Source organism: Papio anubis, chromosome 1, assembly GCF_008728515.1.
Source record: "Papio anubis isolate 15944 chromosome 1, Panubis1.0, whole genome shotgun sequence".
Taxonomy (NCBI): Eukaryota; Metazoa; Chordata; class Mammalia; order Primates; family Cercopithecidae; genus Papio; species Papio anubis.
The window spans coordinates 53,589,859-53,617,059 of NC_044976.1; the positions used below are offsets into that span (position 1 = coordinate 53,589,859).

General features: G+C 35.8%; 1 protein-coding gene across 6 annotated transcripts in view; it reads right to left on the reverse strand.

The window, feature by feature from the left end:
- The window catches only part of USP24 (ubiquitin specific peptidase 24), a 144,901-nt gene that overhangs the window by 71,661 nt on the left and 46,039 nt on the right, over positions 1–27,201 (reverse strand). For all 6 annotated transcript variants that reach the window (XM_021941983.2, XM_003891948.4, XM_009209201.4 and 3 more), the window contains 19 exons: positions 24,581–24,616; positions 23,901–23,966; positions 22,653–22,718; positions 20,074–20,148; positions 19,359–19,517; positions 17,760–17,874; positions 17,455–17,558; positions 15,116–15,223; positions 14,816–14,911; positions 14,564–14,725; positions 14,315–14,362; positions 8,897–9,004; positions 8,060–8,209; positions 7,321–7,452; positions 6,400–6,511; positions 4,535–4,611; positions 3,376–3,516; positions 3,143–3,196; positions 2,005–2,120 (listed from right to left, as the gene is read on the reverse strand). In XM_021941983.2, coding sequence (XP_021797675.1) covers positions 2,005–2,120; positions 3,143–3,196; positions 3,376–3,516; positions 4,535–4,611; positions 6,400–6,511; positions 7,321–7,452; positions 8,060–8,209; positions 8,897–9,004; positions 14,315–14,362; positions 14,564–14,725; positions 14,816–14,911; positions 15,116–15,223; positions 17,455–17,558; positions 17,760–17,874; positions 19,359–19,517; positions 20,074–20,148; positions 22,653–22,718; positions 23,901–23,966; positions 24,581–24,616 — 1,925 coding nt within the window. The remainder of the gene's footprint in view (positions 1–2,004; positions 2,121–3,142; positions 3,197–3,375; positions 3,517–4,534; positions 4,612–6,399; positions 6,512–7,320; positions 7,453–8,059; positions 8,210–8,896; positions 9,005–14,314; positions 14,363–14,563; positions 14,726–14,815; positions 14,912–15,115; positions 15,224–17,454; positions 17,559–17,759; positions 17,875–19,358; positions 19,518–20,073; positions 20,149–22,652; positions 22,719–23,900; positions 23,967–24,580; positions 24,617–27,201) is intronic.

Below are 27,201 nucleotides of genomic sequence, written 5' to 3' on the forward strand. Positions count from 1 at the left end.
AAAGAAGTAGGAGTTTGGACATCCTAACCCAAAAGCACATAAAATACACTTACATTCTAATTTATCAGATAAATAAACTATTAAGGAACTGAGTCATAGAGATGGACTACATCTTACAAACATGTAATTGGGAATTCTTAATATACATTTTAAATGAAAGTCTATTTGAGATATAATTCCAAGAATGTAGGAATGTGCAAGTCATGTTAGTGTTCTTATCATGAGTTGAATCTATCATTACTTCTGCCATTTAAAAATGAAGTCTGAGTTTATTGGCTTCCTTCATATTAACGAAGTATAGTGACACAGTACTCAAGTCATTTTTAAAAAGAAGAATGGGCTGGGAGCAGTGGCACAAGCCTGTAATCCCAGCACTTTGGAAGGCTGAGGCGGGCGGATCACCAGGTTAGGAGATCGAGACCATCCTGGCTAACACGGTGAAACTCCGTCTCTACTAAAAATACAAAAAATTAGCCGGGCGTGGTGCCGGGCGCCTGTAGTCCCAGCTACTCGGGAGGCTGAGGTAGGAGAATGGTGTGAACCCGGGAGGCGGAGCTTACAGTGAGCCCAGATTGCGCCACTGCACTCCAGCCTGGGCGACAAAGCGAGACTCCGTCTCAAAAAAAAAAGAAAAAGAAAAAGAAAAAGAAAAAGAAGAATGGGGGAAAGGACTCACTGCCTTGATTCCCCTTTTTAAAGGAAGGCTTTAACAAGCAAAGGAATACCCTTATTCAGTTGTGAATAAGAATAGTCACTCTAGAGTAGAGACAGACTCTATGAGTACCCATCACTAGAGGGCAGCAGCAGAGTGAGGTACGGAGAGCAAGCCCTTCCCAGAGCACTCGCCAGTGTTCTGGGAAACAATGACGTGGTGCTGCTTACCAGTAGAGGCTCATAAGAAACCCACAAAAGTATTTTAGTTACTTCCATATAACGTTCCAAATTATGCAGTTTCTCCTATACCCCCTATTCATGAAATCTGAGTTTAGCGTCTGCTGTAGTTCTCTGACATCAAAGAACTACAGCAGATGCTAAACTCAAGATTTCATCAACATGGCTGGGCACGGTGGCTCACGCCTGTAACCCCAGCACTTTGGGAGGCCGAGACGGGTGGATCACGAGGTCGAGACCATCCTGGCTAACACGGTGAAACCTGTCTCTACTAAAAATACAAAAAAAAAAAAAAAAATTAGCCGGGCGTGGTGGCGGGCGCCTGTAGTCCCAGCTACATGGGAGGCTGAGGCAGGAGAATGGCGTGAATCCGGGAGGCGGAGCTTGCAGTGAGCCGAGATCGCGCCACTGCACTCCAGCCTGGGCGACAGAGCAAGACTCCGCCTCAAAAAAAAAAAAAGATTTCATCAATAATAACTGAAAACTCAAAAAACAGCAGTGTAATAGATTAAGAGACATTGTACAAAAAAAAAAAAGAGACAATGTCAGTTTAAAGTTTTAACACAAACATTGGGGGATAAAGTTCTCACTAAAAATTATTTTGAAAAATACTTTTATTATTTGAATATTTTATGATTATACTATAATGCATAATTTTAATTAATCATCTTCCACTTCATTCTGCTTACCCTATTAATGTTCTGAGCTTGAGTATTCAAGGAGAAAAGCCTAAGTAAATATTTTAAACTTGAAAAAATTAATCTTCATACAATGTATGTGTATTCCATTCTAAACAGTAAGTTATTCATACTACATAGAATAAAAGTAAAATGAATCAAATAAAAACTAAAACAAGAAGACTTGTCCACCAGGTAGAAGGGTAGGCACAGGGCAGTACTTGGGTGGCTCTGGTGATGACCTACACAGAGAACTTCCAAAGAGACACAGATTCAGGGGTGTATGATGGGGAACATGTAATTCTCAGGATTATGACAGCTTGCAAAAATTATGATACAAAATGAGGAAATCAATAATTCAGAAACCTACATAAAAAATACCATTTAAGAAAACTGACATATGTGTGTTGTGTATTTTTCACTTCTGATCACTTACCTATAAGGAGACTGAACTGAGGTTGCTACAGTTGGCATGGCAGTTGCTGTAAGCATTTTTGTTGCTCTGGTCACAGCATGTGTTAGAGTGGGGCCACCAAGTGCTGAACTGGCTGCCTAAAAGATACCAAACAATCATTCTTTATCAGGGTTTCTCAACCTGGACGCTAATGACATTCTGGACAGGATAATTTGCTGTTGCAGAGGGCTGGCCTGGGCATTCATTGCCAGATGTTTAACAGGATCCCTGGCCTCTACCTACCTAGGGACCAGTAGGATGCTTCTAGTTGTGACAACCAAAAATGTCTCCAGATATTACCAAATCACTCCCAGAGGCAAAATAAGCTCCAGCTGAGAACTAGGGCCCTACATACATATGTTAATACTTACATGGGACCTCATAAAGGGTATTTGAATACTTGAATATTTTTTTATAATGACATATTTGGATAGAAGTCACAATTAGGGAAATACTGTACATATTCTAGCACATACTTATCATCAGAAAGTTTAACTTATTGGAGTTGGGAGGCAGTAGCATTTTAGGCTTTTGGAATATTTTTGATTAGATATGAAACTTAAGCATATCAACTGAATATGAATGTTTAATGCTTTAACCGTCATGCTACAAATAAAAGAGATACATGTGAGGTAGCATTACACAGCAGGCTTCTAATGGACAAAGACAACCGATACCACCTACTACTAACTGTCCTGCTGTGGCCTTTAATAACATTTATGGTATAACTAGGTGAAACATAAAGTAAAAAAAAAAAAAAGAAAAGAAGCAGTGCTTGTATAAAATTCCTGAACAGAAAAAGAAAAAAGAGAAAAAGATTCTATTACAAACATGGAATGTATAGACGACCTATTTTCTGAAGATAGTTCCTATACTCCAAAAGGGGAGGAAGGTGGATGGAGTGGGGAAAACAGCTGATGAGAGGGAGAAAGATTTCCTATAAAGTACACTTATATATTGGGCAAACATCTGTTCCCTATGCCACAATATGGTACTATTGATAAATTCTTCAATAGGATCCAGCCACAAACATCAACATTATAAATTATCTAAAAAGATAAAATTACAAAAGAAAAAAAAATTTACCTCAAAGAGAGGTTAAATAAAATTTGCTACTCACTTCTAATCTTGTGTAGCAATCAGCAATGAATTTCTTATGTAAAGATACTGAATCCTGAAAGAGTATATGGAAATTACAATTAGTCCTTGACATTTAGTTGTAATCATTATTCAGCACAAAATATTAAAATAAGCCAATTTTTGGTCATGCCAAGGATCACAGCTTATCACTAAAATATATATATAATTTTCTGCTTTCTTGTGTTTGGGTAACTTCTTTCCTTAGATACCTACCTTCTTTAATCTAGGATTTAGATTAATGTAACTATAGTTTATGATTAGCTGAATAGCTTCATTAGCAATTTCTTCATCAGGTGATTCCATGGCTATTTTCCAAATGAAATCCATTCCTATCAATTCCAGCTTTTCTACATACTGTTCAAAAGAAGAAAAATTATAAAGCATATCAGGATCACAAAATTACAAAACCACAAACAATTATTTTGTTACATCACGAGTCCACACTTCTTCAGTTCAATACGAATTAAGGCTGCAAAACCTCAGCTATATGAAAATAATATTATACTGATGTGGAACTTTAAAAAGCAACCAACCACAGAAGCACTGGGCAAATTCCATGGGAACCAGGATAGGTATGGAGATATCTCTTCAGACATCCCTAGACCCAAACTGGACACACAGCCCGACAGGCTACTGAAGCAGAAATAGAGGAGGAGTGAGATGGGCACCATTTTCAAGAGCTTTTCTTCAAAAGGAAACACAGTCAAGCCAGGAGTGGTCACTAATTCTTGGGGCTCAATCTGGTCTTTCTAAAGCTCAGTAGGCAACAGCAGGACCCAGAGCTTGTAAGATCTGGTAAAAACTCTTACCACCCAGGAAGTCATGTCTTGAATAAAAAGGACGTAGAAAAAGAGTTAATAAGCCTTTTTTTCTTTTCCCCCAAAGGGGTATGTGTAAATATAAACATAAGCTGTACATCCTAGTTTTCCTGCCTGTCTATTCCTGAATTTTTCTCCCCAAATCCCTGCCATTGTGATCCCAGGACGAAGACTGCGCTTGCTTTTTTAGGTACATGTGAATTGCTGGATCTGAGGAGTTGGAAGCTTAGGTGAACTATCCCTGCTCTGCATTCATGTAGCCACAGGAGGCCACTGGCTGTCCCTAGATCAGCCAGAAACAGAGAGATGTGAGGAGGGACTGGTGTCCTCCCAGGTAGCTGGTGAGGCATGGTAGTGCAGGTAGGAGCCTCCCTTACACTCTAGGAGAAGCTCTGTCATCAAGGTAGAAACTGGCAGTCAAGGAGATGCTGTTCTTTAAAAAAAAAAAATCCATGTTATCTCTCAACACTTTTTTTTCGTTTGTTTTTGTTTTGCTGAATATCAAGTTATAGTAGATTATCCAAACTCTCTAGATTTGAGAATAACACACTTACCAACTGAGCTCCTTGTCTTTTCAATCGATGATCACAAAGATTCACATTTTCAAAAAAAGTTTTAAATAAGTTAAAACCTGTAATTATAAAATGCCAAATAAATTCATGTACTCTAGGTAACACAGATAATCAATGAAAAGACTCAAAGTGGATCAAGAACTAAAACCATAAGACTCTTGGCATTGGTTTCTTAGATATGGTACCAAAGCAGAAGCAACAAAAGAAAATATTAGTAAATCGGATATAATCAAAATTAAGTGCTTCAAATGACACTAACAAGGAAGTGAAAAGACAACTCACATAATAGAAGAAAATACTTGCAAATCAACTATCTGATAAGGAGCTAGTATCCAGAATACATAAAGAACTCTTACAACTCAACAATTAAAAGACAAACCCATTTTAAAATGGGCAAAAGATTTTAAGATTTCTCTAAAGAATATAAACAAATGGCCAATAAGCACATATAAATAGATGCTTAATATAATTAGTCACCAGAGAACCGCACATTAAAACCATTAGATTTGGCCGGGCGTGGTGGCTCAAGTCTGTAATCTCAGCACTTTGGGAGGCTGAGGCAGGCAGATCATCTGAGGTCAGGAGTTTGAGACCAGCCTGACCAACATGGTAAAACCCTGCCTCTACTAAAAATACAAACATTAGCCAGGTGTGGTGGCATGTGCCTATAATCCCAGCTACTTGGGACGCTGAGGCAGGAGAATCACATGAACCTGGGAGGTGGAGCCAAGATCATGCCACTGCACTCCAGCCTGGACGACACAGCAAGACTCCATCTCAAACAAACAAATAAAAAAAACACCCATTAAATTCTGATACCACTTTATACCCATTAGGATGTCTAAAATAAAGAAAGGCAGATAATAACAAGTATTGGTGAGGATGTGAAGAAATTGGAACCCTCATATATTGCTGGTGGGATTACGAAATTACAAAATAGTGTGGCACTTTGCAAAACAGGCAGTTCCTCAAAGGTTAATTACATATCACAACAATCTGACTTCTAGATATACATCCAAGAGAAATGCAAACTAATACCCACAGAAAAACTTGTACATGAATGTTTACAGCAGTATTAACCATAATACCCAAAAAGGGGCAATAATCAAAATGTTCATTAGCTCATGAGTGGATAAATAAAATATGGTACACCCACACAGTGGAATATTATAAAGCCATAAAATGGAACGAAGTGCTGATACATGCCATAACCTGGGCGAACCCTGAAAACATTATGCCTTAATACAATGAAAAAAGTCAGAGACAACAGATCACAGTGTATGATTCCACTCATATAAAATGTTCTGATTAGGCTAATCCATAAAGACAGAAGATAGATTAGAGGCTGGATAAAATGAATGGAAAGTGACTGTTAATGGGTATAGGTTTATTTTTGGGGTGATGAAAATGTTCTCGGATTGGAACAGAGTGAAGGTCACATAATTTTGTGAATATACTAAAAGCCACCATTTGTACACTTTAAAAAGTGAGTTTTATGGTATGCAAATTATATCTCAATTTAAAAATTCAACGAAAAGAAACACCTGAAAGGAGGATTTCTATACTTTGATACGTTTTTACCTTAATGGATCCTTTTGTACTAAGAAATTTTAAAAAGACAATTTGGCAATTTGACCTAGCAGGCCATATGATTTAAAAACTAATTATAAGATACCATTCATGTAAAAAGGAATTTGAGTACTAAATATGTCTTTGTATGTACATGAAAAATTCTAGAATGATATTCCTGTTTAGTTGCTTCTGGGAAGGAGGATTAAAAGTAAAGGAAAGAATAACACTTCTTACTTAAAAGTACTGAAAAAAAATGATCTTAAGTTCTTTCCTACCATTCATAGTGATTTCATATGACTCCAATTTAAGAATTTTCTCCTTGAAGAGCTGTTGCTGAACATCACTCTCGAGATCATGCTGCCCTTTTGTAAACCATTCAAAACACATCTGTGGAATAAGACAAATATTACCCTGTAACTAAGATCCATTTCAGGCACATACATATTCCAAACTGGAAAAGTAAAGATAAATTATTTTAATACTTCAAATGTTTATATTGTCAAAATACCAAAGCTAAAATGCTTGGAATTCTGAAATTAAATGAAGCAGTTACTAGCAATCTTTCCTCTAGATAATGAAAACATCTACTCATACTTTTCACTGGATTTTATACTTGGGTTTTTCCATCAACATTTATTGCCTGCTTACGCCAGGCACTATCACAATAGTGAAGCCTTTCGACAAGTCTAGGAAGTAGTTAATATTATTCTGTCAAATAAGATGAGGAAAATGAAATTCACTGTTAGAAAACATCAAGACAGGTGTTTTGTTCCTGATTTAATCTATCTTTGGCTGTTTAATTATAGTTTTAAAAAAATTTGGCCAGGTACCAATTCTTCTTTACTGTTTTTGGGGTGCAACATCATTATAGGAACTCAAAGTTTTCTGTTGATAATTTAAAATTAGTTTCATATGGAGGGGAAAAAACTTAAATATATCTAGAATTCTTTATACTCATTTGGTTAAACTTGGTATTTTATCCAGAATGGTATCAAAATTACCAAAGAACTCATACATTTATTTTTATCATGAATACATGTTATATAAAACATTTTTTCAGCACTTACAGTTCTTGGCCCATACTATTTATGCTTATATAAACTGAAAAGTGTTTAGAAGATGTGAAAACACTTTTCAGAAAAAGTGAAATATTTAAATATTTCTGCCTTACTTTATCCACACTACCATCTTCTTACCTCTCTATCTAATTCACAAACATCCTGGCCAGTTACAAGACACTCCCAGATCTCCTTGGCACGATTCCAGCCCAGATACAGAGTAGCTTCTTGCAAGAAAAACGCCAGAAATTTTAGATGTGCTTCTAAATACTGCAAAAAGAAATAACGCTAATTAGTTAACTCCAGGCATTCATTCCTAAAAGCAACATTAAAACAAAACAAAACTCTTAAGTTTTAACAACAGTTTTACTTAATCCTTTTTCATATAATTTAGGGTAAAGTAAATATTAGAATTCTGTTTACAAGTTGATAGTACAATGTAATAGCAGCTATCTATCTCAAGTCTATTAGAAATTCGGTTGATTTTGGACGTCAATAAAATGTAATTTCAGCAATCTCAGAGTAAAACACTACAAACTCACAACTTTCCTAATTTCACAATTAGGAAAAAACAAATTTTTTCCTAATTTTTTAAAGAACTATAATATTGCTAATCAACTGATTTGAAAAACAAAACCCATTATCCACTGAATTAGCAATTATTATTTCAGATCAAAAACAAAGAAAAAGATGTTTATTCCTTCATCATATGAAAGATAATTCACAAACATCAAGATACAAAACTGTTTCATCACTACAAAGATACCTCACACAACCTCTTTATAGTTACAGCTAACAAAAATTCTTTTTATAGTGAAAGTATAAAAAGGTCCAATGAATGTTGTAAATCACGAAGCAAAAACACAAGGCCTGATACCTCCCGGTAAGTGTACCGGCCATCCACTAGTGTAGAGCTACTTAAGCCTCCAGGCCCGGCCACAGCAGCTGCAAGCCGATGACAAGCGATCAAACTTCCCGTTACCAATTTCACTATTTCAAAATTTTTCTTCAAGTCTTGAATAATGCTCTTGGCGAAAATAACAAAAAGAAAAGTGGTAATGAGAATTTGCAGTTATTTTGTTGGTTTAATACAAGCTGCTATTTAAATATGTAGTCCTAGATGAGACAAAGCAAACATAAGAATTTCCTCATTCATATTTCCTACACAAAAGTAAACAAAATCAATCTGGTATGTACATTTACTAGAAAATTAATAAACTACTAACATTTTCCATCTAAAAAATATTCCTTTTTTTTTAAAGCTATTTAAAAGTTATTTAAAAGTTTAAAGTTATTTAAAAATAACTATTTCACTTCCTGTATACTTTTCTGGATCGTTCTTCCCATGTTTATATACTGAGGAAACTCTAGTACTTTAAGCAAACTAATCTTTTTATGATACAAAACAAGCAACAAGCTTTTTAATCTTTTCAAACCAATTTTTAAAATGCCATTCTAACTTTAAAAAACTGGTTTAACTGTTTCAAAATTAAGCAAATAAAAAGAAAATGAGTTAAGGAGATACCAAAAAAAAAAAGCTCCACAGAAATGAAAGCAGAATGATGCTTAAACTCAAGATTATTAAATGATGTAAGTGAATTACATTAATAAACATAAAGATAGGGACTATAAACTCAGCAATTTTAGCCATATTTTGTTATTATAAAAGTTATGCCAGTAACTGTATAATAATAAAAAATAGCTATACCCTTACCTTGTCTTGCTTTTGATAAGTTTGTTTTATGAATGAGCGAGTAATTTCATGGAGCTGACGTAAAGCTGGTACCACCCATACAAACTGAGGATTATTAAGCTGAGATGACTAGAGTTAAAAAGAAGTTACATTAATTAAATTTAGAAATAAACAGGAGATTCATTTATTAGCTATACAAAATTTCCAAGTCAATCAGGTTTGTTACACATTTTATTATTTTACTCTTTATATTGACCATTTAGAGCTTATCTCCATGCACTCATAATTCAGTCTTCAACTTCTTAATCTGCATGCAATTTCCTAAAGCCAAGAACTGCAAACAGGAGTGGATGTGAAGTGACAGTAAATGTACAGGGGTACATCAGCAAAAAACAGACAAGGAATTAGCAACTTCAGAGGACAGATTAAGTAGCACAGGCTGCTAAGTCATGTTGACACAAAATAAACTGATGGCCAAAGCTTAACTTGGATAATACTGAACTGCATGGTAAGTAAAATGGAGTAAGAATATTGCTTTCTATGATTATATGATTAAGATACCAATGACATGATCAAGACACCAATAGTGGTCTAAATATTAAAGAAAATATTCATAATCTGTATTTCCTAGTTAAAACATTTTCATAAGAGGTAATTCTACTTTTATTATTACAGACATTTTACACTTACACTGTACATTTTTCAAAACACTTTCAAATATATTATTTCTGAAACTGGTATATGACAATCCAGATCATCATAGTACAGATCTAAAAAGTCTACTGTTCGTGTAATACTCTTTATAAAGACAACTACTTTTTAATAAATAGCATCTTTCAAACTATGAAATTTCAAAATTGGTAAGAATTTCAGTTAAAACATGACTATTAAATCTCTAACCAAAAAGCTGAGTAAAAACTTAACTCCTCAGCATTCTTCAGAGGCTGAATTTTTTGTTTTAAAGCCTCCTTGTTCTATTGAACCTTAGTATAAGATGAAGACCCTTGTGGAGGGGAAATACACTTTTGTTGTCTTTGTAGAGAAACATCTCACTATTGAATATGTAAATGTGTTATTGTCACACAATAGTTTTTTCCTTGCCTCATAGAGATCAGCCAATCCTCAATCAGCAAATACCATATTTCCTAGATTCTAAGACAAAGATTTCATATATTTTAACATTTCTGAAATTGACACATTAGACAATTATGTCAAAAGAAACTCACTAGCCACTAGGCACAGGGGAGTAAGTTTTTATATAGCTGTGCTTACCTGAGTATGTGCAAACTTAGCTGGACACAAAAGGTATTTGTTCATCTACCTGTCATTTTAGTTGTTACCTGGTATAGGTAGTACCAAACAAGAATGGCTTTCTCACTTAAATTTGGATCACTAATATGTTACTTAAATGTTATAAAAAATATTACACTATAATGCAGCACTAACTAACCAGTTGTGTCCATCAACATAATTAAAATAAAAGAAAACAGTGGTCTCACACTAAAGCATTTTCCAAAGCCAGGAGAAGTTGGCATGACAGACTTATACCCTGTGAAGGGCTGTACCACTCAACACTAAATATCTCTCTGTCCTAAGCTGCACCTTATTTCAAGAGATGGTGTTTAACTTTTAGTGTACATAACTCAATCATGAAAAAAAGCATCTTGAGTTTTACAAAATAGAACAAGCACACCAAACTCCATATTCATAACATGCCTCAAAATTATACAGCCAATCTTAAAGATTTCAGAAAGGTCCAAAGCATTACTACATACAATGCAAAGCAGTGTGCTCCCATGAAGCTGTTCATAATTGTTCAAAAAAAGGCTTAGGCTCAACCTCTCATTAAGAATCTAAACCAATGGTCCATAACTGCAAAATGGACAGTTTCTTTTTTTCTTCTTTGCAAGCTTATTAAATCTGAGATGCAGGCTGCAATCACTGGCATCTTGGAATCACAGAAATAAGGTATATATTAAAGGCCAACTACGTAGTGAGACCAGCTAGACTATTTCTTGCTACACGTTGCAAAATGACAGTAATAAAAACTGTAAGGTTCATATCCAAACAGATACCTTCCCAAAAGGATTACAAAATTGGGACATAAATATGAACTCTTCAACAATAAGCAAATATATTAAAAAGTATCATGATGGCCAATTAAGTCAATTATGGTAACACTATTTCTATTTAATATTGAAAATTATCCTTTGAAGGTAACTTGTTATACAATAAAATTCAAAGAAAAAGTCCATAAAATTAAAATTTAAGAATTATTTCTAATATAGCCCTTTTAAAGTTTAGCAAACAGGAAAGATGTTATTTATTTCATCTTATCTATGACGTGGTGACAAGTTATAAGAAAAATTTTAATTACTCTTCTCCAATTTCAACAAAGATATCTGATAATGTCACAGAGTGGAGGTTTCATAAGTAGGAGCTAATGGGATGTCTAAATTGGACTCAACATTAGATGAAGCCCTAGAGGTCAATTGGTTTAGCCTGCAAACCTATGCCTAAATTATATTTATTCATTTTTTATACAATGACTGACTTACTATTTCCAATGATGAGGAACTCACTACCTCAGAAGGGACTGAATTCTGTTTTCAGACTGTTCTCACATAAAAGTTCATTGATACTGAAACATGCTTCTGCATAACTTCTTAGGAGACATAAAAAGTAAGTTGAATGAAACTTCTCTATGACAATGCGCTAAGTATTTAAAGAAAGCTTTCATATTTTCTTGAGTTCTCTCTTCTCAAAGTTGAACATCCCCACTTCCTCTTCTGTCTTGTTTTTCCAGACCTACCCTTTTGTCTAGGACCACAGCAAAAATTTTTGCTTGGGAGGACAATTTCTAAGAGTATTTCCTCCTGTACTAACCACATCATGTGAAAGTACCTGTACTGAGGACATTTTGCTACTTTTATTTTCGGTTATGTGTTTTGTTAAGTAGAGGCAACTCAGCTATGGCTAAGTGAGGCTTTTGGTGTCCTCATAGGGTGAAGGGGAGGAGGTAAGAGGAAGGAAACCAACATTTGCTAAAAGCCTGTCAGGCACTGTGGTAGGTGGCCTGAAGATAAACAACTTAAGGAATATGCAGATACAACTAACTGAGGAAAAATGAGTTTTGTTTTTTTTTTTTTGGTTTAGTAATTTGTTTTCGGATGAGTACATTTAAACTTTTTAATTGAAGAAAAAAAGAAGTGAAATAAGAGGGAAGGATTGGGGTAGACAGTGGAAGGTATAGAAGCAGCAAAGGAAAGAGGACCAAGGGAGCCAAGGGTACCCTGCAGAATCTATAGAAATAAAGTTAGGAAATCAAGGTCAGAATTTCTGAACACAACAGTGGAACTTGGGAATTTTAAAAATATCAAAAGCAGAGGGAAGGGGAATCAGTTGGGGGAATAAAGGAAGCTGAGGGCGGGAGGGAAGTAAGAAGTGGGTGATCTTGTCTTACCCTTTGCTTAGTTTCTGTGTAGCCTGGCAGGGAGACATAATCCCCAGTCAGCCCACCTTGCTGCCTGGCAGGAAAGGGCATAGCATAGAAAAACACCTTTAGTGGAAGTAAATAATTCACCCCCCTGCCTGGAGCCATATCCAGGGGGCTTTGATCTTCCCACTGCCCCCCTTCAGCAATGTGTACTTTGTAAAAGTCCATGAAAGCACTTAGTAAACTGAAAAGTGCTATATAAAAGGCAAGATATTATTGTTTAGAATGAAATAATGGTACACCAGAATTTCTTTACTGGGAGCAGTGGGGAAATAAAAAAGAAAGAATATTACTTTCAAGTCTCACTAAATAACTCCAAAAATTCTTTTACTTTTTGAGTTTTGTTATAAAACAACAGACATAAATGAAATGACTGCAAAGAGAAGCAATAAAGATGCAGTGATGCAACTGACTAGAAAAGCTAAGTAATGCTTAGCTGTAACAAGGAAGGAATAATGGTCAGAAGGGATATTCTGGTTTCATAACGCCACTTCCCTGGAGGAGGGAAAAGTCCACTCAGCTTTGACCTTTTATATACAAAGAAACGTGTCTGTTGCTGAGAAGAAAAGACCATTTTTCTATGGATACCCTTTTCCTCTTACTATTACTATTGAAGGTTCTAAACATCTTCAATAACTATGGATGAATTGTAATCATAAGGAGAGGTTGCTAAATTATCTGAATCACTGAGCTAAGGAAACTGGGAAAATTCAAATTGTATCTGAGTGAAAAGAAAGCAATGTTGTTGAGTTAAAAGAAAAATTCCTCATAACCTGAGAATTACCAGCTCCAGTTTGCAAATACCTTTTAAAATCTCTAAAGCTGGGTTACATGTAGAAAATTCACTTTGTCACATTTCAGTGTCAGAAATACAAAACACAAAGTTCTTCAATGCCCCCAACTAAACTTTATGATCAAACACAACATAAGAAATAAAAGCCCATTGAGCTAAGAGTCTCTTAATATACCAATGAAAATTAGTTGGCGGTATCCAAGATCCTTTAAATAAATACTTAACAAAAGTCAAACAATGTGTTTTACCAATGAAATTATTAAGCCACTAGTTATTCTACCAAAACTTTTCTTATGTTAATAATAAAATGAAAATCAGAAAGTGGAAGCCTTCCCAGTGCTAGGCTTTAAGTTTGGTCTGGGCATCCTGAGGGTCTAGGTGAAAGGACAACACTGCTCCAATTAGTGCTGCTGCAACAACAGCAGCACAGTCCACTGAGCTGGCCGCTGTGATCAGCCCTCTCAGAGGAGAGGCTTGAGGCGTAAGGACTGGAGAGCTGCAATCATTACCGCTCAATCTGCTAACCACCACCTCCAAGGAAAGTCCAGAAGTTCACAGTAACCTACAGTCCCAGTCCCTCTTATACAAGTCACTATCCAACCCTGCCTTCTAAAATCAAGCCCCAGCAACAGATACTCACTGAATGACTTTGCCTATAGAATTACTTTAGGAATATGTCTAAATGAAGAACCTGAAACACTACTATGTGCCATCGATGACTGAACCTCCTTCCTTTCTCTCTCTCATTCTATGACTGTTCCTCCATTTCTCCCTTATGGGAGAAAAACAAGCACAATATTTATTTAGAATCCACTGTACTTATTAAAATTGTGCATACTTTAGATTTAATTTTAAAAAGAAAAACTAAGTTGAAAATCTTCTTATATACTTTTCATAAAATTAGAAGATTTTAATTTTAATTTCAGAAAATTAACTCTTTGAATGTGACCCTAGATTTGTTTTCCCATTAGGAGTAACTCCCAAGCTTTTAATAAAGCATAACTCACAAACAAATTTTTAGACATCAAATTTGAATATGAACATTAAGAAACATTAAAACATACTATTATTTTAAAATTGTGATGTAATTTATTAAAGGAAATTATTAAACTAGTATACCTTTTAGTTGGTTCCATCTGCAAATTCTTACCTTGAATCCATCCTTCTTGTTTTTTTCCAAACCTGACCATTCTCCAGGCTGAAAATTCATTTTAAGAGAAATATAAGTGACTTGGTAAAAGCAATACCTATAATTTCCTGATCTTGTACTTTAAGGTAAGAGCTTCCAGATACAGCATTTAGTTTAATTTACATAATAGGGGAGGAAAATTATTTGGCTCTAATTACTCAGGGAATACTGTTACTTTAACAACAAAATCAGATAAAAGCTGAAACCAACCCTCTTAATATCTTCTATGCACTTGATGATGTAGCTCCTCTTGATTGCTTCTTTCACTGCATACGCATCACTAAGGATTGTCAGGTGCTCCTCCAAGGCCTGCTGAATAAGGCTACTGGGCAGGGTTGGAAGGTGAGCCAGTTCCCAGAGTACGTCTAATACCTACAATAATATTACATATAATCAGCCAGCCAATACGCAAATAGCTGCTTTGAGCATTTGTAGCTAGAAAAATCCATTTGATTCTCCTGCCTTTCCAGAAGTGGTCTCAAAGCGAGCTTCCCGGCCTATTCGTCCAATCAGGCTCAATAGCTTCTGTCTTACTCTATCACTCTCAGTCTCCCAGCTCTGTAGAATGGAAAAGACACAGGAATTGCTTCACAATCAAACTGGCAAAATATGCAGAAATTTTAAACTTGAGCTAAAAACACTAATAACGTAAGAAAAGTACACTTAAACATTGCTAATTGGTGGGGAGGAAGGGTATTCAGGACCACAAAAGAGCTTATTTTAAGAAAATTTAAAAGTAAGCATGTCTGACTGAACACATACCTTCTGAATGAGAACAAACAAATGATTAAGCTGATCTGAATTAAATTTCACAGCTGCTGCAGCAATAATAGTATGAATGTTCTCAATCACGGTAGATGATTGTCCTGACTGGAAAAGGAAACATTGGCAAAAAGTTAAGTCGTGGAACTTGGAACAACCTAAGTCTTCCCCCTAGCAATTTACAGAAGCAGAAGCAAAAATATAACAAAGATAAATCGACTCTGGTCTAATCAGCATCCACTTGCATAATATTGGCAAGACTATATGAAGCAACCATTATTAATCGTTATCAGCTGGCCTTATTTAAATTCCTAGCAGCATTAATTCTTTAAACCGACAATGGAAAAACACACACACACACACACACACAAGAATCAAGTTCTCAATCTGACATATTTCACTTCAAGAAAAGAACAAAATATTTTCAACTGCTAAAAGATTTAAACAGATTGAATTATAAAACAAATGTACTCACTTTCGGCATTTTATAAATGATACTGAAGGTTCCAATTGAGTGTATTACCTGCCTCATTTCTTATTTTACTCATAGATACTTTGTGATTTCAATTAATGTTTATTTATCCCATTGGCAGTAAGTCTTTGCTGCAGAGCTATAGACCCTATTGTCAACCTTAAGGTTTAAATTCACTTTATAACCTCAATTATGTCACTGTTACGCCTCACTGTTCATCGTGTGAGAGACTTGAAAGGAAAGAGGACATTTTAAGATTCAATTTCTTAAGAATTTTCTCAATATATACTATGCACATAGAGTCATTCATTGAATGTAGTAGGAATATACAATATATAAATCATGGTCTCTAATCATCAACCTGAATCTTCAACCTTATGTGGATTCAAAATTTATATTCGCAAAACAAAATTATATGAGTGTATTCCACCAAGGTCAAGACATGGGAAGTAATATCTTGGGACCCAGGACTGTTTTCTTTTACTCCTGGACCTGACTTTTTACAGTCGGCTCTGTAATGCTGGGCTGGGAGCCTGCCAACTACATTTCCCAAACTCCTCTGCCAGCCAACTTCCTATCATGTTCTGCCAATGAGAAGAAGCACTGGGAGATGAGTGGCAGGATGAAGTACGTCTGGCTTAGGCTCAGAGTGGATGCAGATGCTGGCTGTGGCAGCAAGGGACTCTGGAAACCTTGGTGGCGGTAGCACCTCTCTGACAGTTCCAGCACTTCAAGTAAAAGCGCCTCCAAGAGCAGCTTCATTTCCGTGAACTTAATACCCCTTCTTTCTTTTTGCTTCTCCAACATTCTCCTTTTTTGTTCCTCTACCTTACTTAGGAACACCTTTGTAAACAATCCCCTGTAATCAATTCCCTTTGTTTGATATACCTAGCACAATTTCTACTTCCTGACTAGATTTTGACTGATACAGTGACTAAGTTGATACAGTCAAAAAGTGCTGCAGGTTTTTCTCTGGCTTACCAACTAGATGAAGAATAATACCATTAATGAAATAGACTGGAGAATGACTAGGTTTGGAAATAATGAATTTGAGATGCCAACGCACTACGCATGGGAACGTGTGTTACATATTTAGATATATTACACTGGAGCTCCAAGAAGAGATCTGAATTAGAGATATAATTCATAGAGTCAACAGCATACAAATGCAGTCAAAGTCACAGGAGTGCCTGCAATTGACTTATGAATACAGTGAGAAAGGGGCTAAGAACTAAGGCTTGAAAAAACCAAATAAAGTCAAAGTAGAAGCGAATAAGTTAGTAAAGGGGACTCAAGGAGGAATGCCAGGAAAGTTAGGAAAACCAGTAAAATGGACTATGACCAAAGTGAAGAAAAGAGAAATTGAAGACTATGTTGGATTCTGTCACACCTCTTGACAGTCCTAGTAAGATGAGATCTACAAACTCATCTATCATCTTTATTTAATAGGGACTAAATGGGAAAAAATTATTAATGAAAATAATATAATGAAAAGAACACTACATTGATAAACAAAGACACATACCTATTCCTAGCTCTGTCACTAACTGCTATATAACCTTCTCATTTTTTAATCTAAAAAAAGGTAATTTAAAAAAATTTTTAAAATTTTAACATTTTAATTAAAAAAATTTTTTAATCTAAAAAATGAGAAGACCAGACTAGATCAGCAGTTTGAAACTTCTTGTGGCAAGTGGATTTATACATACAATCTTAATAAAAACCTGAAACTGTAAAGTGGGTTAGGTACAGCTGCTCTGTTTAAAGCAAGATAAAGATTCCGTTTCCCTGCTCACTCACCACCCTTCTCCCTCTCCTGTAGTTCAAAAACGTTAGGCAAAGGCAAAAATAATTCTGATCCACCTACCTGTATCTTCCAAATTTTAGTGAGCTCATCTAACGACAATTTACTACCCAAGAGTTCAATAATTCCCTTTATACGGTCACAATATTGTGCTTGGTCTATGTTGCCTAATTGAAGAAACATGAGAAAGTCAGATATAGTGAACACTGACTCTCTAAATACAATTCTATTAATTCAAAATAATAACTTGCTATAAGATCATTTAAAGGCTAATACAGTCAAAGCAACAATTTTGTATACTTTTTAATACAAAGATATACTATTTAAATTATGTTAGGTAATTTTTATTTTTTTTGGAAGCAACTTACCTTCTAGTGCAATTGACAGAACTGAGTTTTCAACTAGCCAATCTAATAATCTGTCCGTATCTATAGCATTCTTCACAGATTTGGATAAAGTGCTATCTTCTATTAGTTTGGTTACCTAAAAAGATAAGATTATTGTGACTGAGTCTAATATACATTATCAAATATTCATATGTATATAATTTTTACAATGTTACAATGTGCTTCGATAACTAGCCAAAATGTATCAAAGGCCAGTTATAAGAAGTTAACAGACTACCATTTGTGATGTCCCTTTAAAAAGAACATGGAGGGCCAGGCACGGTGGCTCACGCCTGTAATCCCAGCAATTTGGGAGGCCAAGGTGGGCGGATCACTTGAGGTCAGGAGTTTGAGACCAGCCTGGCCAACATGGAGAAACCCCGTCTCTACTAAAAATACAAATAATTAGCTGGGCATAGTGGTGGGTGCCTGTAATCCCAAACACTCAGGAGGCTAAGGCAGGAGAATTGCTTGAACTTGTGAGGCGGAGGTTGCAGTGGTCCAAGATTGTGCCACTGAACTCCAGCCTGGGTGACACAGCACCACTCCATCTTAAAAAAAAAAAAAGGAACATGGAGTCATTCTTACAGCTCTCGTTCCCTGGACCATTGCTAATTGGCTCAGGGATGAACATCTAACCCATACCTCAACCAGGCACTTCCTCCAAATTTTATATGTGGAAAGTATACAGAAGTGTCAAGAAGACACTTCATATACAGAAAGTCAGTCCCTCTCTGGTGATGGGAACCGCAGGATGTAAAACATGGGATCTATTCATTGTCTTGATCTCTACCATATGAAAAATGCCAAATGCAGGTAGAGAGGGAGTAAGGCCAACATACTATGAAAAGCAGGCACGAGACTTGGACAGAATCCTGACAGTGGTCAGGTTGCAAATTTTAGTTGTTCTGTTGCCCACATGTGCCCACCCTTTCTTGGTCTGGCTAGTAAACCCTTCATTCATGTGAAATAATCCAGTCTCTTTTCAATAAACTCCTCTTTTGGCCTAAAATGGTTCAAGATGACTTTCTTTCACTGGTAGCCAAGAATCCTAACCAATACAAAACTGAAGGAAAAATAACTGAATTATAACTGAACTGCATTGGATCCATGTGTCACACACCAAAACCAACTGTGCTGTTTCTGTGGATATGATAGCAAGTTCAGAAAGCTACAGAAAATTATTTCCATCATTTTGCTTCGACCAACACTGTTGCAGTCATTTTGTTTTTGTCCCAACCCCAGTTAGAAGACTGAAGTAAACTTACATCTGAAATAAAACAAAATGAACTGTACCCTTACAGCAAAAGTCTCAAACTGTACATTCTAAGGGATTATATTCTAGGAAATGTCACAAAAACACTACATATTTTAAATATTTCAGACATAAATTTTGAAAGTAACAGAGAAGATGTCTTTACTAACAATGATACACAACGTTTTATACAGAATCGTTACCTCTTTTTATATGATTACAATAAATTATTCATATTTCCCAACATTTTTATAGTAATAAGCATACATTTTGGTAGAACTTAGTATCTGCGCATTAAGTCTTGTAGAAACAAATGCAAAACTTACTTCTTTGAGAGAATTCATCTTAGCACTGAAATGTGGTGATTTCAGCATGCGCAGTAGAATATCTAGTCGAAGGTCATCCACAATTGTCACTAGATCCGGTTGGAAGCGCATGCAAAGTAACTTAATGGCAGACAAGAGCTCAGGGATGCTAACTAATCTCTTTTATTGAATAAAAACAAAAAACAAAAAAGGAACTGTAAAAACATTTTGATCCCAATTCTTATAACACACACAAGAATACTGGGTAACAATGGTCTGGCAGTATCTGATATTTTACAAAGCCAATTAACTTCATTTTGCTTAGAAACAAAACAGCACATAGGTGAGCAGTAAAGGAAAGGGAATGGTCCTGTGAAAAATTTAGGCTAGACAAAACAAATCATGTTAAATTTAAATGGTAAAATTGCTTTAAACAACTCTGGGTAAGTTTTAACACTATTATTTTAAAGTTTCCTCTACGCCAACTGTGATACCATCAAAATCATGTTAGTAAAATTCTGAATGGTACAACTTACTCACTGTATTAACTCTATTGACTAAGGCAACAACAACCAATGGTGCTTCAGAAACAGTACTTTTTAATTAGGAAATGTAAAGTTAATTTGATGTGAATGCATGTGACCAGAATCCAAAGTGTGTGAACCCTGCTAAGTCCTGGCTCTGCTTCTGTGAACTAACTGGCACTAGGGCGTATCTGGCTGGAGAGAGTGTTTACCTTGTCTTTGAGGTCTTTCTCTTCTACGCTCCGTACATCCTGGATTGTAGTAAGAATGACTGGGTCTAGCATGGGCTGTAGAAATAAAATGCTACAGTTATTAAGAACTCCCGAAGCTGTCCCAAAAGTAGAGAGAGAATACTTCTTCATCTACAATTCGCAAAGGAGAGGGTGCAATGAAAAGATAAAAATTTTCATATCAGAGCAGCTACTAACTAGCTAATACTGCCAAATAAACCCTTAACTGATTCTGCTTAATCTTAGGTGCCTCAGTTTCTTCAATATAAGTACAATTTCTGTCATTACCATCTTATAAAGGTAATTTTGAAGAGTGACTCAAGACACACAGTCTAACTTCTAAAACACTGTTTTTATAATAAATATTTTGTGTTTGATTTTTAAAAATGAATGTAAACACAGACCATGGAAAATATGCTGTCATATGAACGACTTTTGCTTATTGATGTGAATGAGGCCTATAGATGAGATTCATACAATACACTGCTCCAGAATGGTAACACAACCAGAAAACTAGCTCTAAAGAGTATGTGAGAATGGTAAAGTATTAGCTATTAATACATCTAAATTACCACTTCCATCTAAGTAAGAAAATATTTAAAACTTAGCTGATGAAGAAAGAGATAAACAATATTTGGCTGTCAAAGCCAAGAATACATTAGCAATGAGATAAAATGATATCAGGCATTTATCCAGATAGAATTTCTTCATTTACACTTAATGCCAATTGTATAGGAAGGAGAGAGAGCTGTTACGGTTAAGAGAGTCATAGTGTTCTTTTCAGCATGTGCTGTTTAATCCTTACTGCCAACTCTTGAGATAGCTATTACTATTATGGCCATTCTACAAATTAGGAAATTGAGGCACACAAGTTAAATAGGAGTCTTCTGAAGTCATACAAGTAGCAAGTGGTAGAGACAACTGTTATGTAAGTAACATGTACTGTATGAATTTATTGCTGAAATTTAATTTTGGATGGTTTGATATAATTAAAATAAAGATGAAGTCAGATGTGCTTGGTTGGGAATTCATACACTTCTTGTTCTTTTTAAAGTACACTCTGTTTATATATTAAATCTGGAATTTCTAAAGACCTTAATGTTAGCAGCTGGGGTATTTATGCTAAATTCCCTTCCAGAGAGCAAGGCATGAGTAAAGAGCATGCGTTTAAAACCCAATCCTGACCCTGATTATTAAATTATTAATGTTTATTATTAAAATATTAAAAAGTCCAATCACTTTGTCTCTTTATGTCTTCATGTTTCAACTATGAAATTAATGATTATATTTATATGCTTAATAAACTGAAGGAACATTAGCTGTTTCTAAAGAGCTTAATATACAGAATGGAGAAATATGTAAACCGCCATCCTATTTCACCTAAAACTCTTGCAGGATTACCTTGACATCTAAAGAAAGCATTTAACATTTAGAAATAACAGAGATTGGCCAGGCACGGTGGCTCACGCCCATAATCCTGGCACTTTGGGGAGGCCGAGGCGGGTGGATCACAAGGTCAGGAGATTGAGACCATCTCTGGCTAACACGGTGAAACCCCGTCTCTACTAAAAATACAAAAAACTAGCCGGGCGAGGTGGCGGGCACCTGCAGTCCCAGCTACTCAGGAGGCTGAGGCAGGAGAATGGCGGAAACCCAGGAGGCGGAGCTTGCAGTGAGCCGAGATCGCGCCACTGCACTCCAGCCTGGGGGACAGAGCAAGACTCCGTCTCAAAAAAAAAAAAGAAAAAGAAAAAGAAAAAAGAAATAACAGAAATTTCCAGAACCTACTAAAAAAAAATCCTATCTCCCTTATTAAAGCAGCCCTAAGTAAATGTGATGTTGGAAAGAAGGAACAGTGCATTTAAAAACACTGCTCCAGAAGGACACCGTGCTTTCAAAACCATTTACGGTGATTTGGTAAAAGCTCTATAAAAGTTTAGGGTGCATAGACTTATTTATAAAAATAAATAAATAAATAGAAGTATTTCAACGTGACATTTTGCTCGGTAAAACTTGTTAATTGAAATGAAGGAAACAAGGTAGTAGAATAGGCTTTTAGCATTAGGAAAACTGAACACTCGCAGCTTTGACTGTTCTATGACCTGCTGACTTACAATCCTACACAGGCAGGAAATCAGACAAGATGTGCTGTTAAGCTGATATTCAGAAGTGAGCGACTGAGCCAGTAAGTGAGCCTAGCTGATTTAATACATAAATACTAATCTGATTCAATACATAATGGCATTAAATCCTTAAATAATCCTGTGAAGCAAATAAGGATATGCTGCCTACTTTACAGATAATAAAATGAAAAATAAAAATTGTATTTTATAAAATGATAAACTGAAAAGGTAAATAGACTTCTCAAATGTTAGGTCTCCTATACTTCAAATTATTCAATAATTTTTATTATCTGATGGCATTTTTATTAAAAGGACAGCTAATGTGAAAAAAGGAGTTACTCTGGATTAAAGACCATTCTGAATAACCTGATAAAAAGAAGTTATTACAGTTTGCATGTCTTCAATCATAAGAAGTAACGTGAAATGGTTTAATCTTACCTGTACCACGGAGGAATTGAGGTACTCTGCACACACTCCCAAGGGTTGAATCAGTGCTGAGACAGCCTGGAAAAAGACAGTGAAGATTAGAAATACATTTGAGAAGATTTTTTTCCTGTCAAAATTAAACAAATCTCTTTTCATATATCAGAAAAAAGTTTGAATAGTGATTTGATCAAGTCATGAATAAGACTAGAGAAACTAAACTCCTGGATAGAAACAATTGATATAAAGATGTCAGTCCAATAAAGTCATTTCCAACATACTTGATCTATTCAATGGGGATCACAAGGACAGTTCAACAACCTAACTAACTTCCAGGGAAGCAAGAGGAGGCTTCTGCATCAGTGTCTCTGATCTGGCAGACATCTGATCTTTAGGATAAACACTAGGTCGCAAGGAAGAGTCAATACAGTACTACACCATCAGTCTCTCTCCTTGACCATTGCTATTTCCTTCACCCAGAGAGGGACCAATAGGAATCGATTAGTCATGGTTTCACAGAAATAACTGCAACTGTAAGCACAATCTGTAACACTTGGGTATGTTATTTTAACACATTATTTTCTGTGTTTATCAAATTACAGCAGATAGCGCAGTGTCTTATTTATGCCAAGTACGTAATAGTTTTTAATTGAATTATTATTAATTATAGAAAAGAATAAAGTGCTCTCAGCAACAAACAGGTCAACAGTATCTGAAAATTAAAGATTAGTTATTCCCCTTACTATGAGGTTATGTTTTGAGAAAATGAAGTTGATACAAACACTGCACCTGATGATTCTAAGCTCCCATGTTACAGCCATTTGTTATCTAAAAGTTTTTGTAACACCAAAAAGCTTACTAAACAATTCTGTTAAAGTATTTTTATTTGTGCCTGAGTCTATGAAGTAAATTCTGATTTTATATAATCATTTAACTGAGCCATAAAATTGCTATGCATATATATACTTGCCATATATAGCAACCAACTTTAAACAGCAAGATAATTTCATGTAACCATTACAAATTAAGAGAAAAACTCCATAGGTAAAGAAAAAGTAGTGAGGAAAAAACTCTACATGGCAATTTGATTATAATTAGGAGTAAACATTTCTTTGGTTATCAGGACTGTGGAATCTGCTCCTCTAAAGATGAAAACCTTGAATTTGACATTTAACTTGGCATGTCCAGACCGTGTCCTCTGGCTGTATACCAACTCAAACGAAATGAACTCCCACACTGGGCACAGACAGTGGTTTAACTTACCCCAAGTTCTATATCTTCTGAATGGAGCTTGGCTTGGATTGCTGCAAATCCACCTAATTCTCCAAACTGAGAAGAAAAAAGGCACACATTAATTTAGTTTATTTTTCCCTTTAATTGTTTTATTTTGAAAAATTTATTCGGCACATAGTAGGTGTGTATGTTTATGGGGCACATGAGATGTTCTGATACAGGCATGCGATGTGAAATAAGCACATCATGGAGAACAGGGTATCCATCCCCTCAAGCGTTTATCCTTTGAGTTACAAACAATCCAATTACATTCTTTATTTTAAAATATACAATTAAGTAATTATTGACTGCAGTCATCGTATTATACTACACAAATTAATTTTAAAACGTTATATATTAATAATTTAAGCAAGGAACTAAAGCTAACATTCGACTTTATCACTGTGCTCTGTAACATTGGTCTTGAGAGAAGCCTTGCATCGATCCTTCTACCGCTCCTGTGGCATACTGCAGATAGTACTAAGTCCAAAAGCTGATGTTTACCTGCTAATATTGTACATACAAAAAAAGGAAGAAAATATGAAATTCACTCCTTAAAGCATTTTTATTATTCTCTGCAGCTGCCATTTGCTTTACATACCAAACTCTAGGACATCTCATTAGAAAACTGAAAATATACCACATGACAATATTAACAAAAAGTCATATACCTTATTTACCAAATCCACAACCCATCCATGAGGCTCCTATGAGAAAAGAAAAAAAAAAATTGAGATGGCAATATAAAAGTTTCCCCATTAACCCTTACATTTCTTTTATCCTAAGTGAAAACTTAGAGGAAAAATTATAAAAGTTTGGAAACTATTTTCAAAGTTTTTTCCCAAATGCTTCCTAATATGTCTTTAACATTACTGTATATAATTTTGGGAGTCTGTAAGTCTGTATTTTGATGGAATTGCCACAATGTGGAACATCTATGCATTTTTGGATAGCTGAGATCAGTTGTTTCAGCTCTCCAACATACAGAATAACTTGAGTTAAATTCTTTAAAAAAGTTTTATTTTAGAAATTAAAACTTAATTATTAACATAAAAAGTAGTAAATCAGCAGCGATTAAAAGTTTTAGTCCCAGTTAGATCATTAATTAATGCTCTTAAGCAAGCTCTATTTTCTCCTCCTTTTCTTCTTTTCTTTTTTAAGCATTCACTGTTCTAGGGACTAGACACAGAACAGTGACTACGAAGAGATGTTGTACCTGCTTTTACGAAGCTCATTCTAGCAGAGTCAACAAACCAAGTAGAGTATCATATACAGAAGATAATTCAGATTGTGCTAAGTCCCACGAAAGGAAAAACAAAAAGGGCTCAAAAGAAAAACAGGAGCTTCCTCTACTTGGGGTGGTGGTCATGAAAGACTTCTCTGAATACATAATCTTTAAACAATGAGACAGATGTAGCTATTTAAAGAACAATCCAGGCAGTGAGGCTAAAATGGTAAAGGTCCTGATTGGGGATGGCAGAAAAGAGTCTGCTGTGTTTAAAAACTCTCCCAGCTGCGACATGGTGAGCCAGGAGTGGCAGAGATGAGGTTATACAGAGAGGCAAAGAATGTAGATCATGGAGACACTTACAGACCATGATTAGAAAGAAAGCAACAGAAGCGTTTTCAGCAAAAGAGTGTTTTATATTTTAAGGTCATTCTTGCAGTTCTGTGGAGAATGGAATGGAATGGATGAATGGGAGAATGAGACATAGTCAGACACAACCAGTTAGAAGGCCAGTGCAGTGTCTAGGTAGTTCACAGACTAATGGAGAAGGATGGCAGCAGAAGCGGGGGAGAGAGGTCAAATGGAGACATATTAGAGATTAAATCAAAGGACTTGTTTATGGTTTGGTTATTCTTTATTCAAGGAATGAATCCTGGCCGACTCCCATGTTTCTGGCTTGAGCATCTAGATAGATGATGATGTTATTTACTAAAAAGGAGAATAAAGGCCGGAGAGGCAAAATGAAATTCCATTTCAGACACACTAAGTTTGAGAACTCTGTATGGCAACCAAAAGGAGATAACTGACTCTTCAAGTCTGGTATACTCAAGAGAAGAGGTTTGGGCCACAGAGATACAAATTGGAGGCCCGTCGGCAGAAATATGACATTTAAATTCATTAGAGAAAGTATAGGGAATAAAGAGAGGAAGCACTGAAGAAAACTGGATAGAGGTGAAGGAGTCAACAGAGGAAACATGGCTTGGGGGCAAGCAGAAACACAAGGCACTGTAGATCCTGAAAGCCAAGCAAGAAACATCTCCAAGAAGAGAACAACTGGGACCAGTGCTGTTGATGGGGTCAAGGGACATTTCTTTCCAATCTGGAAACATGGAGAGGTGTTGGTGCCTTAATGAGAATGATTTCAGTAGATGGTGGACGAAGGCAGAATGGAATGCCCTGAAAATTTAGTAGACTTCTATCTAGGTATCCCAAATGGCTCTCCAACTAAAAATAATACTACTGGATAAAAACATACAATATTTTAAAACATACAGCTGAGTTGACAAAAAAAGAAAAGAAAAAAGCTCAGAAGCTTAAAACAAAGAGAAAGCAGGAATCCTGTGAGGCAGGCAGGAAGGCTCTGAAGCCAGCTTCACCCACAGGCAAGTGCAGAGCCCTGGTGACCATGAGCTTCCATTTGCAGGAGAAAAAGGACACCAATCCCAGGTGGTACAGGGTGACTCAGAGGGTACTGTAACATAAAGCTGGAACTAAAGGGCTACATCCTTGGTGTCAGATGAACTGATATAGATTTACCTGTGGAAAGAGAAAATAAGGACGCCTAAAAAGAGAAAAAAAATTCTCCAAGAATTCATAACCACAGAATTGCCCTTATATGGCTTTACTGCTCAAATTCACACTGACGTTATGGTCTCAAAAACCCTAAGCTGATAATTTATTCTAAAATGGTCACAAAATGTAGTGCTTCCAGGCACCCAGAAGAAGTAAAAGTAAATCCTTTTTGGAAGAAAGAACTTTCAACTTAGGCCTCAAACTGCCCACTCCTAGATTAAATGCGAAGAAACATGAGTTCATAGAAAAATGAACAAACAAATAAGTATAAGTACATTTCTACACACCTACATACATACACAAAGCAAGTGAGTAAAGTAGGTATCAGACACAGAATATAAAGTATTAAACAAATTAGGGATTGAAAATATGAGTTAGGCCGGGCACGGTGGCTCAAGCCTGTAATCCCAGCACTTTGGGAGGCCGAGACGGGCGGATCACAAGGTCAGGAGATCGAGACCATCCTGGCTAACCCGGTGAAACCCCGTCTCT